This window comes from Mustela nivalis (genome assembly GCF_964662115.1).
Source record: "Mustela nivalis genome assembly, chromosome: 2".
NCBI classification, from domain to species: Eukaryota; Metazoa; Chordata; class Mammalia; order Carnivora; family Mustelidae; genus Mustela; species Mustela nivalis.
In genome coordinates this window covers 73319335-73332166 of record NC_139021.1, presented here as the reverse complement: position 1 = coordinate 73332166, position 12832 = coordinate 73319335, and the positions used below count along the sequence as shown (strand labels likewise).

At 48.5% G+C, this 12832-nt stretch overlaps 1 protein-coding gene and 1 long non-coding RNA gene across 2 annotated transcripts in view; one reads left to right on the top strand and one right to left on the bottom strand.

Annotated features, from left to right (window-relative positions):
- Positions 1 to 7223, top strand: part of VXN (vexin) — a 24271-nt gene extending 17048 nt beyond the window's left edge. The window contains exons 4-6 of the mRNA XM_082719161.1: positions 35 to 96; positions 2918 to 3009; positions 4858 to 7223. Coding sequence (XP_082575287.1) covers positions 35 to 96; positions 2918 to 3009; positions 4858 to 5041 — 338 coding nt within the window. The 3' untranslated portion in view covers positions 5042 to 7223. The remainder of the gene's footprint in view (positions 1 to 34; positions 97 to 2917; positions 3010 to 4857) is intronic.
- On the bottom strand, positions 3823 to 12832 carry LOC309858858. The gene is made up of 4 exons (XR_014308384.1): positions 12613 to 12832; positions 9457 to 9548; positions 4196 to 4319; positions 3823 to 4023 (listed from the first exon to the last, which is right to left on the bottom strand). It is a non-coding gene; the product is annotated as an uncharacterized lncRNA (long non-coding RNA).

Sequence of the window (12832 nt, the reverse complement as noted above, 5' to 3'; positions counted from 1 at the left end):
CACTGAGTAATGCCTCCTCTGTTCAACCTTGCAGTAGGGAGTTTGGAACCCAAATCTTCCAATCTGTGTGGGAATCGAGCATATGGAAAGTCTTTGGTAAGTAAAATAAGCCTGGTTAGTTCTCCATGTTGTGCTTTAAACTCCTCAGCCTGTCCTTTCTTGCAGCCATGAAGATTACTAGAAAAGCCTACCTGCAGGTTTTCGGCTCCCAACGTCAGTCACCACTGGATGGTGTTCTCTTTCTTGCCAGAAATTCAGCTCTCAGGCAAACAGAAAAAGGTGTTGCCTAGGGGACATCTCAAACACAGGGAGAAAGAAGTGGTTTCTGTGGTAGGCCCATGCCAGGTGGACAGGCCTGACTAATTCCCAGGGGCAGCTAAGAGGTCAAGAGTTGCCTGTCAAGGGTCTTAAATGTTGTGAAAACATGAAACACCAGGCATCTGCGCCCAGGACACCTCTGGAGGATGTCTGTTCCCAGTCGGGGTCTCTGAAGGCAGACTCTGAGATGCAGGGTAGGGGGTATGAGATTTGTATTAGGGATCAGTACCTGTGACAGGAGGAGGGAGTTCAGATCGCTAGGAGGCTGAACTGCCATGCACATGGGATACCTACTGGCGGAAGTTCTGGGGCCATTGCTACCCCTCCCCCTTGTCCCGAGTTGGGACCAAATAGCCAAGCCTTTGTTTCCTCCTTGCTCCATTATGGTACATGAGCTACCCGCATGGTGGCAGCTTGTCCTTCTTTGAAGGCAGATCAGGAGGTGCACATCCAGATCTAGCTCAGGGTCCCTCTAGGGAAAAAAAAATCTCCTGCATCTTCTTCTGGGCATGAATGTGGGTACCCTTTAGGTTTGCACAGTAGGGGTGGAATCGTGGCTAGAGGTGAGGCCAGCTCAGGCACCCTGGTCTCTGTGAGCAGTAGCTCTCCAGATGGGTGGATCGTGCCAGGTGAGGACTAGAAAAGACCCTGGAGATTGTGTGGGCCAGCCCCCTCATCATTCTGAAACAAACTGGACAGTGAGCCCTTTGCTCCCTGTCTGAGCAGAAAATCTAATCCAAATACCTCATTTAGGTCATCCCTGTACTAGGAGAACCACAGAAAGAGGAGAGATGGGCCAATCTGTTTTATCAGGAGCCCTCTGCCCCAACCTAGTCCTCAAGAGAAAATGAGGATGGCTGGGCCTTTGCCACAGATTTCCAGGCTGTGACAGCACAAAGAGCTGCCCTTAGCTGTGGTCAGAAGAAGACCAAAGTTAAGGGGAAGAGGGTGGCTCACATCCTTGGATTACCTGCTCCAAGTCTCTGGGCTGGGCTCACATAGTAGCCTTGGCAGAGAACTACTTCTGGGAGACCAGAAGGAGTTGCAATGGGACAGGATGGTCATGGGGACACAGTGGCAAAAGAAAGGCAGCAGGACTGACTCTTTCCCTTGAGCCTGAGACAGTAAAGCAGGGGTCCTGCAGTTGATCAGAGGCCCCTTATCCCAGGGTGGAAGAATGAGTCAGAGCTCGTACAGCTAATTCTGACTCAGTGCTGCAACGTACTGGAGGAGGACTGAGGACAGTGGAGGAGAGGCGGTATATGTTCCCGGGGCTGGGCTGTTGGCACGATGGGGAGAGAGAGCTCCTGAGAGGCCACAAGGTGGCACAGTAACTCTGCCCACAACATTTGGCCAGCTAGGGAGAGAAGGGGACAGTTAATCATCATGTCCTCAACCTGGAATTTCCCAGCAATTTCAAGAATGTGGTGACCCTAAGCCTTCAGTGGGGTTGGGGTGAAGGAACAAAGCATAGCATATGTCTGTTGACTAAGCCAATTCTGGATTTAACCCTTGTTAGGTCGTCATGCTTCTTGAGCACTCACCATCTCTAGGAAGGCTGCAGAGCACCGCCAAAGGGATTAAGTGCCAGACCCTGACACACATCATAGCACTTTTCTGAGAACTGGGAGCCTATGAAACAAGAAGCGAACCATAGAAAGAACTGGGGAATTGCTGAAATATGTCACATAGGTTCTCAGTACTGTGGGGACATGGGGCATGAGGACCGAGAGAAATCAACTCAGGCCACCAGCCTGAGGAAAGGCCTCCGGGAAGAAGTGGCTCTGAAGGGCAGGCAGAAATGAGGCTCTGTCCAGAGGATGAAGGAAAAGCCGAAGGAAGATGTAGCGCTGCGCCTGTGCATGAGGAAAAGCTTTGTTGAGCATGGGAATGAGTGTGAGCAGGAGGGGAGGCAGGACCAGCCACACTGGGATAGGAGCTGTCACGGTACCCACGGTACCCACGGGGGATTAACAGAGGTAGAGCTGCATAGATGAGGGAGAGCTGGGTTCTGAGGAGCCTGTGCTTCCAGAGTTGGCCTCTGTCTGACCTGCCGTGGGCAGGCACTGCAAATCCAGTGGGGCTGGGGTCAGTGGTGGGGCTGGTCCAAAGCAAGGAGTTCCCGGGTGACTGGATCGGAAGGCTGCGTGTGGCAGAGGAGATGGGGGAGGATGGCACTACCCGAGGCAGTCTTTCAAAGCATGAATCTGCAGGATTTGGCAACAAAGTAGACATAGGTAATGGGGGTGGGGGCGGGGGACAGAGTTTTCAGGTAAAATTGAGTTGTGCGCCCTCTCTCTCTCAAGTTCTCTGGGTCAGTGGTTCTCAGTGTGGGGTCCTGGGACTGGCAGCACCCAGGAACTTGTTAGAAACGCAGATTTTCAAGCCCATGTCAGACCTATTGGATCAGAAACTGGGGTAGGCCACGCACAGTGGTGACCAGCCCCGCAGGGGAGTCTCGATGCTAGTCAAAGCTTGAGGACTATTGCCCTGGGTGGTGGATGGACGGAGACATCCCCCTTTCAACTGGCTCCGGTCAATGCGAGAGTGGGGATCATGGCCACATCCTCATCTTCCCTTCCCCTTCTGCACCACGCAGATTCCTCCGGTGGCCCGGATCTCAGTGAAAGCCCCCAGCGTGCTCGAGGCGGCGGCCACAGCCTCAGAGAAGGGAGCTGTTCTGACGCGAGGGTAAGTGCCAGGGCCCCCCACCCACTCCTGGTCCTATCACATGAGAGTAACAGGTGGCCCAGCTTACAGACACTCAAGATGCTAACACAAAACCCATGCCAGCTTTAAATTACCTTTTAATGAGGGCAATAATCCTGGGTCTCTGTGGCGCCTCATCAACTGTTTCCCTAGGATTAAGCTGAAGTGTTTTTGATGGTTTCCACTTCATTAACACCACTCTTTAGACTTGGAGAAGTGTCATTTGGGAGAGTTTTTGGTTAATTAGATAAATGTAATCACAGGTCGCATTCTGAGCCTCCCTGTAGGCACAGTGGTGTCAGAAATGTCTCATGAATTAGGTGAAGGGCCCCGGCCCAAAGGTAAAAAAATATGTAAGATACCAAAGTTTCAAACCAAATGTATTAACCCCCATGTTATTGTTAACTTTGATCCAGAACCAGCAGCGAGAGTAGCAGGAGAGTAGATAGTCCCCTCCCCCATCCCAGCAATTCTCTCACTGCCTTCAAGGTTGCACTAAGAAAATGGCAAGCAGGTGTCTGAAACTCAAGTCAATATGTACATTGATGCCTCGCCACGATCGTCCATACCACATGTAGTAGAAAAGTGGCTTAGGGGGTAATGAAGGGTGTGGTCTCTTGACTCCCAGCTTCTTGCTTGCCCAGGGCCACCACTAACCCGCTGTGACTTTAGGCAAGTTATCATAACCTCCATGCCCTCACTTATTTAAAAAAAAAAAAAAAAAAAATGGGGATGATCGTAATACCCCTCTTGAAGGATTATTGTGAGAACAAAATGGGATGATACGTGAAGAACTTAGCACAAACTCTGACTGTTTTATTTTTCAAGAAACCTACAATCTAGCAGTTGGAAAGACACATTCTTGGGAGCATGTGAGATGTGTACACTGGAGGGACCATGGGCTAAAATATCAACCCAAGTGTGTACACCTTGGAAGCTTGGGAGTCCAAGGAGGAAGCAACCAATATGAAGCTCTTCTAGATGAAAGAAAATCGTCTAGAAAGAATGATAAAAACCAAGTTACTCAATGTACTAGGACCTAACTGGAGAAAAATCAGAAAGGCACATGGATTGTTTGAAGGTCTAGTTCAAATGGTCCTGAGCAGCAATAGCTATTGCTGGAAGTTGGAGTAAGCCCACAACAACCTGCTGAGCTAAAAAGACCAACCTTTCTGCTCCATATAGCTGTGTCCAGAAGGTTCTCCATGGTTCCTTTCTCTCTGAGCTCAGATGTCTTCATTTCCATGTGTTCCTGGAGGCTGGCTTTTGAAAAGGAAGGCCATTTCTTTCACCTAGGAGGAGAAAGTGAGGAGAAAGATAAACATTCATGGAGGTCTACAAGGAGCCCAATGCTTTATTAGCTCATTCTCCTCCTCACAAGTCCTGTGAGTTTGATGATATTATCCCCCTTTTGTACATGAGGAAACTGAGGCTGGCTGAGATTAAGTCACTTGCCTGAGGCCAGTGAGTGAGCAGCCACATGTACCCCTAGGACTCAGACTCTTTCAGCAGCTTAAAGCTTTGGGAAGCTTGCCCTTTCCATCAAGATTGTTGGTCTATAAGTGGGATGGGTGGAAAAGGAGAACTTGGGACATGAGCAGAACTTGAGATCCATAAACCACTGTGCTAGAGCCACCTCCTTCCCTCATCCCATGTGAGGATCCTCCAAAAGAAGTCACCTGTACATGTGTCCCAACAGTGACCCTCTATCCTGGTCACAGGATGTATGAGCAGAAGAGAATTAAGAGTTGTGTCTACTCCTTGAGGGCAAACATTAAAAGTCTGACTCTGTGAAATAACTGTCCTCCCTCCCCCCTGGCTTTTCTTTAGATCCAGACATCTCAAGAAGATGACTGAAGAGTATCCGACCCTGCCCCAGGGAGCAGAAGCCTCCCTACCGCTGACAGGAAGTGCTTCCTGCGGGGTCCCTAGCCTCCTCCGGAAAATGTGGACAAGGCACAAGAAGAAGGCTGAATACGTGGGTGCTACCAACTGTGCCTTTGAGGCTGACTAAAGGTGACTCTCCCCAGGGTCCATGCATTGGTCAAAGTTCACTGCATATAGGGGAGAAAACTTCAGATTGGAACTGAGCCACATTCACCTCTGCTAGTAGCTGGTCCAAACACATCACCATTTCTTATTAACCAATAGCCCTGGCTTAGGGTACAGGCAAGGGACTCCCCTGGAAGGCAAAAGAAAAGTGTGCCTTCTTAGAACCAATAAAGCCATTGGTCTGAAAGTGGCTTTGGGAGATAGATATAAACTCTGTCCTTATCTTAAAGCAAAATCACACCACAATCAAACTTTCCCAACCCATTTTAAAGACCTCCAGGGGAAGAAGCAGGCAATTCCTCAGTCTTCCTTGTAAGTTGTTCTAATGTATGTGATTTCTGTTATAAATATAAGAGCTTGATGTTTGAGGCCCTTGTAAACACAGTGGTTCCTACTATTCCTCTTATCACATTTATTTCATCTTGACAAGGTATAATTTCTAAAGACAAAGCACTATATATTTACTTATAGTTCTAATATTCATTTTACAGTATTCTCAAGATCAGTATTGATCATTTGGCATGATTGCATGAATTCTCTATTCTTTTACGTGCAGCTTTTCTATAGAGAAACATGATTAAAAATTAAATGTTGAATGCTAATGTTCTCTGAAGTGGCATAGGCTAGTGAAATTAATAATACCTTGCATTGGCAAAATGATTTTAACTTTTGAAAGTGCTTTCCCGTCCACTATCCCTGCTAAGGAAAGCACAATTGTACCCAGTCTACAGATGGCGAAGCCAAGGCCTTAAGACAGACAGTTAGTGGAACAGGATACTAGGTTCTCAAGTCTGCCAGACTCCTTGCTTTGCTCACTCTAGCAACTGATTTGAGGAAGGTTTGGAGGGGTAGGAATAGGACTCTGGGGGCAATGTTTGAAAGGAAAAATTTGATAAGGTTGGAAAAAGTAAGTGATTTAAATGAAATACATCATTAAGTATTGGGTTGACCTTGAAGTAATTGCCTTCTCTGTAGGTCAGAAACAACCGATCAGTTTCATATGGTTCAACTTAGTATATAATATTGTGCTTTCCTTCTTTTAATGGAAATGTCATCATCAATCCCATAGTTAACATCAATAGACTTACAATGATCATACAATACAACAGCTCTCATCTATTAAATGCCTACCATGCGTCAGACATGACACTGAGCACTTTACATACATTCTCCCTCACAACTCTGAGTGAGATGTCCTTATCCATTCCAATGATGACAGTTTAAAGCCGTTACATGATTAGTCTCAAGGCGCCTGGCCCACATGGGTGTCAGGATTCAGTGCCTGGTGTTTGTATCTATTCCTTCACACAAAATAGTTCCAAACACAGAGAAAGATCGAGGTTAGTAAATAATTTTCATCTCAAATGCTAACCACACATGACTGGCAGAGGCCGCCAGGAGCACCGTGTGACAGCAGAGTCTGAGACACAGGCGTGCAGTGGTCAGTTAGGAATGCCGGCCTGTGCAGGACCCAGAAGCTTAAATTAATCTAACCCGTTTAGCAAAATTAGGCACTCCATGGTGACACGGAGACGGAGACTCACCCAGAAATCACCACGTCTTGGTACAATGAGGAATTTGGCCATGTTACCAGTCTCAACCGTTACTCATAGACACACTCTGGCCATGTGTCACATTTTGCTAAGTTACCTGCTTCCGCATCTCCGGGTGAACCGTAAGGAGGCATGGAGGGATAAGAGGACTGGGTTTTGGCTTTCACCTTGCTGATCCCTGCCCTTCAGCCATTGTTTTAGATGGTCAGCACCCAATCCTCATGTTGGAACATAATTTGGAAACCCGGGCTTCGAATACTCTTTCAATGAGGGCCTAGTCTCAATGGACTAATAGTCTTGCACAGTACTGATAACAGGGCCTGGAGCACAGTTAAGAAGCAAGCAGGTGATTTATGCTGGACCTATCAATCAGAGTATCCTAAAACTATTTCAACTTATTTAGTCAATAGCTGATGTCCTCCATTTATATGGGGCAGCAGGAGATTTCTGTAGGATGGAACTGAGTTATTTATTTTTAATTTAAATATTTCATGATGAAGTGTTTGCCTTGCATAGAATGTTTTAACTGACCAATTCAAATAAAAATAAAGTATGCTTTGTTTGTGACATCAATAAACCACCATAAGAGTATGAGGCTCCTTCATTGAATAAGAGAAGGCTTTCACCAAGGGAAAGAATTACAAATCTGGGCCTCATTGTTCCTTTACCTAAATGAAAAGGATTGTGAGAAAGAATCCAGAATGTTCTTTCCATCCTAAGGCAATGTCTGGTTTTCATATTATGGGCCCTGCCCAACAGTCAACACCAGGGCCATTTCTGACAGGGCTTGGCCTGGCATGACCTGTCCCCTCTGGGCTCACCCTCCTCCCCAATGCCCACCCCCCAGTCCTCACCACAAATCCCAGGGGGCCCACTGAACATCCCAGCCTGCTGGCCTCTCTCCCCCGAGGCCAGGGCAGCCTTTTTCCTCCATGCCCACCTCCTGTTCAGCCTCCCTGGAGCCTGCCCCTGTGACTCACATTACAGCCACTTGCAAAAGGGTGCCAAGGCTAGCTCAGACTGCTGTCCAGGATGACGGAGCCTGGAGTCTTCTTGCGCCAGAGGCACCAGGGTTTCCAGGACATTTAGGGTAATAAAATTGCCTCTGTTAGGACCAGGTCCAGTCAAATAGTTCAGTTCTTACTTGTGTGCTCTCTGGCTGTCTCCCCACCCCTCCCAATCCTTGTGTTGTCTTCAGAGCAGGCAGATGGACAGTGGGTAGGCAGAGCCACGGCAGCCAGAGCCCAATTTTAAAAGGAATCATGTGATGTGTTGTCTCTGACTCTAAATTGGCAGAGACCTAGGGACCAGCAAGGAAAAACACAAGAAGATGAATCTCCCGAGGAGATTCTAATCCTCAGGAATTGCAGTTAGTGTTTAATGTTGAGAAATGTCAGCCTCTGTTGAGAGGTTTGTGGTGAACACCTTGCCAACATGCCCAGGAAGAAAGATTTCATTTTGCAGATAGGCCACATGACTAGAAAAAAGTTTTCTATTTGGGGCGTTTCTTGGGTCACTCTGGACTTGGGGCAAGATTTGCACAGATGAATATCCTTTGCTGGGAGGCAGCATAGAGTTTGGGAAAAGGCATGTGCTGTCAAAGAGAGTGGCTGCAGGAGAAACCTGACATGGGACTTGCTCATTGATAGGGAAGCTGGGCCTGTTTCTTAGCCCCTAGTTAGGGTCTCTGGGAAAACCCAGTAGAGAGATTCATACCACTTCACATCATAATCTTTTCCCACAAGGCTGCCACTCCTGGAGACTTCATACATCCCGAGTGCTGGGCAAACCCATTGGAGCACAGGTTACCATGAGGTTAAACTCCCCTCTCAGGGGGCAAGCTGCTAGGCCTTTGCCTGACAGCCTAAAAAGGGTCTGTGCTTTTCCGGGAAGAATAGGAGGGACCTGAATCCCACCCAGGCCCAGATAGCAGGGGAGGGGTGAGGGAAGTACCTGGAATTCTGGGCAAGTGCTGATTAACATTTCAGATTCCATCCACAGAAGAGCAAATTGAGTTTCCTGCTCTTTGACCGTCTGGGCCCCAGCCTTCTTCAGGGAGAGGTCCTACCTCAACAAGAACCAGCTCACTGCTCACATCACCATCCACAGAGCTCAGGATTTTACCCAGCCTGGCAACTGCAAGGGCTTGGTGTGGGGGGGCAGGCTTCAGCGGTTAATCAGCAGCCCCTGATAAACAAGACACCACTATTTCTTTCTTTCTTTTTTTTTTTTTTTAAAGATCTTATTTATTTATTTGGCAGACAGAGATCACAAGTAGGCAGAGAGAGAGGGGGAAGCAGGTTCCCCACTGAGCAGAAAGCCCGATGCAGGGCTCGATCCCAGGACCCTGGGACCATGACCTGAGCCGAAGGCAGAGGCTTTAACCCACTGAGCCACCCAGGTGCCCCGACACCGCTATTTCAAAAATGAAATGCCACAGATAGTCCTCCAAATGGGATCACATTCTCTGGGTAACAATATTCACATAGAGGGCAAGAGGCAAAGCAAACAGTAAAGATGATTTCTTTGTTTCTCTCGGGACTAGCTCTGGCCACAGCAAACCTACGATGAGGGCAGGCTTATTCCCAGTTTCTCAGTGTCTGCCCACCTCCATCCCCTTTCATCTTCCCAGTCAGCATCAACACACACACATACTTTTTCTCTGTGTTTGTTTCCCCATCCCCTTGCTCCCTGACATCTGGTGGGGTCTGAGCCCTCAGGGGTGCCCTTGGCCTGCTCAAGGCCCCCACAACCTCTGTCTCACAAAGAGCCTCCCACCTTGAGTACTCCATGCCCTGAATTTCTCCAACTTCCAGAAACTCACTAGCTGTGAGAGCCTGAGGAGTTGTTGGATAGCATAAAGATTCAGTTTCTTCCATTGTTGAATAGCAAATGTAGTATCTTCCTCCTCAAGTCCTAGAAAAGATTAAACAAAACAATTGGTATTAATATACAATGGCATGTACAAGTATGGTGGTGCATGTGTGGAAATGTCCAAATGCTTTGGCACTAGCTGGCAATGGCCAATGCCCAGAGTTCCCCCAAAGTACCCTCCTTGGCCCTGGGTGCCCAGCCCTGCTCCGGGACTCTTGTAGACCTTTCCATGGATCAGCAACTGTAGGTAATACGTAGCACTATGGAGGGGCAGGGGGGCTCCAAGACCCACTGAGTACTATGTCTCAGGTTTGTTCTCAGTGGTTGTCTGCCCATGCTATGCCAGTTGTTAAAAATTTGTACTCTCTCCCAGAGACTAATAAAACTGCCAGTTATTTTACTAGCAAATATGGGTTTATTAAGGACTAGCAGAAAACTGCAATCTAGGACAGAGAAACTACATCAAAACCATAGATAAGTCCAGGAAACAAAGTAGGAAGTGGGAGATTGATAGGCTGTTAGAAAGGACAATCCCATTGGAGTAAACTGGGGGTTCCAAGTATAGTGGCTTCCCAGTGGCTGAGTTATGTCTGTCTCTCACTGTCTGGGCTGTTGCCTGGGGAAGAAGAAAGCTTTCCTTTCTCTTGCTGGGGTAGTCAAGTAGGAGCCACATGCAAAATCCACCTTTTCCTATTGGATTAGCAATAGATGAAGAGTGAAAGTGTGTGAGAGCTTCCCATGCTGACTCCTAGAAAAGATTTCCTTAATTCATTTTCACAAGATAATGAGTTTGGGTGTGCCTGTCTAGTAAGTTGAGGCATAGACCACATAATTATAAGGTGAGCTAAGGTCCGGAAGGATAGGCCTTTTAACAGTGTAAACTGTTTTCAATCCTTTATTCCCCCAAGGAATGGAGGAAAGGTTTTCTTAGGAACCTGAGCATGAGGTGAAAGGAGGGGATTAGGAACGCTAATGTGGGAGCAAATTCAGGCTACTTTCTCTCCTTCGTCTAGAGTTCTGCTTATCCCCCATCAGTATTTTAGGTACCTCAGATTCAAAGTGCAATGCTCCCCTGGAGCAAACATCCTCCATCAAGAAGAAAAGAAATGGCCACCGCAGGTGTTTCTGCAGGGTCTCCCTTGCCAGGGCTCTATAGCGTGAATACCTAGATATGTGGGATGTAGGCAGGAGCATCGGATTCAAAACTGGAAGCCTGATTCTTTTTTTTTTTTTTTTAAGGTTTTTAAGGCTTTATTTATTTATTTGACAGAGAGAGATCACAGTAGACAGAGAGGCAGGCAGAGAGAGAGAGAGAGGGAAGCAGGCTCCCCACCAACCAGAGAGCCTGATGCGGGACTCTGAGATCATGACCTGAGCCGAAGGCAGCAGCTTAACCCACTGAGCCACCCAGGCGCCCCTGGAAGCCTGATTCTTAAGACTCAACTCCACAATGATTTGCAGTATGCTTCTCTCAATCTCTCTCTCTCTCTCTCTCTCTCTGTGTGTGTGTGTGTGTGTGTGTGTGTGTGTGATTGATCAAACTGCCTGAGTTATTTTGTGCCTCCATTGTTGCTCATCTGTGAAATACGGATTAAGTTACCTGCATAGTGGACCTCACAGGCTGATGAAAGATCAGAAGAGAGCTGGTGCACAAAAAGGCTTTATAAATTGTGAATTGCTTTTCTAACATATGGTGTTATGCTAATCCAATCCATTCAGAAAGAAGCAGAGCAGGGAGCGAGAAGTGACTCAGGAAGCTCAAGACAGGAATGAGGGCTGAAGAGCTAGTCAGCAACCTAAAATAGAATCGTTTGCAGAGCCTGGGGCCAGACTGCAGGGCCAGGCCCGTCAGCAGCTGGCAGGCAAGAACTCCAGGCTGGCAGGGGCCCAGGCTACCTGCTCTCCGGGTGTGGCCTGTGGGGTCAGTGCCTACAGCCGGAGATGGCTGCCCACGGGCCAGCTCAGTGCCGGCCAACGGCCACTGGCCTCCAGGCAGGAAGTGGAGGGCAGGAATTCACAGTGAAATCACTGTGAATTCAAACAGCTCTCTCTCTCTAGATGTCCCCTTGCTGCCAAATGCTGCCCTGGCCTCTTGCCCGTATTCCCTACCAGCGAAATTAGACTGCAAATGAAATCTACAAAGCACGTTGGCCCAGGAGAGCACAGTGCCTGCCCATGTCCTCCTCCTGCTCCTAGAGGGAAGCTAGCCCCTGCCCATCCTGTTTGGGCCGAGCTCCAGCCCTTTCGTTCTGAGGCAGGTAACAGACACCTGTATCCACAGGACTAAAGACGAAAGAACTACTGAGGGACTGGGGTCTGGATGCAAGCTGACCTCCTTGGGTGTAACTAGGCAGGGATTTGATGTTTCACAAACAAACACTGCTCCAAGGCATTCCTGCTGCTTGCTCTGGCCAAGGAAAGCAAGGTAATAGCTCAAGGAACGGTGACCTCATCAGCAAAGCAGGCTCCCCAGTCTCTCACACAAACCCCACAAAGGACCCAGGAGACTGTTTGTCATGAAAAGTCCCAGAGTGGACTGCCCTGTAGGGTGAGCAGGTGGCCAGTCTGGAAGTGGGCTGGGGGCAGGGAGGAAGCTTTTTCCCTGCTGTCCAGAGAAACCACCATTTCAGGGCAGAGGGGTAGAGGATGGAGGCTGAAGGTGGGAGTGGAGGGGGAGCACTTCCTCCTCAGGGTCCTCCCTCCTGCCACAACATAAAGAAACCAAAACAAAGCCAAGGCTATTTGTCATTTCGGCTCTCTCTCGGGGCCCTGGCCAGGATCTGAGCCATCAGCGAGCTGCTTCGGTGGCCTCTGGGGACCCCGGTGCTGCTGAGACCATTCAGCCTGGTCCTGTTTCCCTTCTCCCGCCTGCTACTCTGTTTGCCCTCGGGATGTGGGGAGAGGTGGAGATTGGGGAAAGAAGTAGGAAGGGGAAAGGAGAAGGGATGCCCGGCTGCTCTGACTCTTTATTCTCTACTCCTCCAGCCTGAGGAGAGGAAGGGCAGAAAGCCACCCTGGCTTCAGAAAAGGGAGAAACTCATTTGCAGTTAATTGCCCAGGGCCTTGTGCCAGGTACTACCCGAAGCCCCAGGCTAACGAGACCTACCTTCCCCGGCCCTCCAGCACCGTGTGGTAGACTTCTTTACGTTAAGATAAATGCAGGTGTATTAATAGGAGCAAACACTTCTTGGGTATTTAGCACTTGCCAGGCACCATGCTAAGTGCTTAAAGGGCCTGGGCTCGTGCAATATTCCAACAGTGCTATCGAGTTCTTTCCTTCACTCTCTCTGTTTACAGAGGCTGAGAGAGTTCACAGCAAGTCTGAC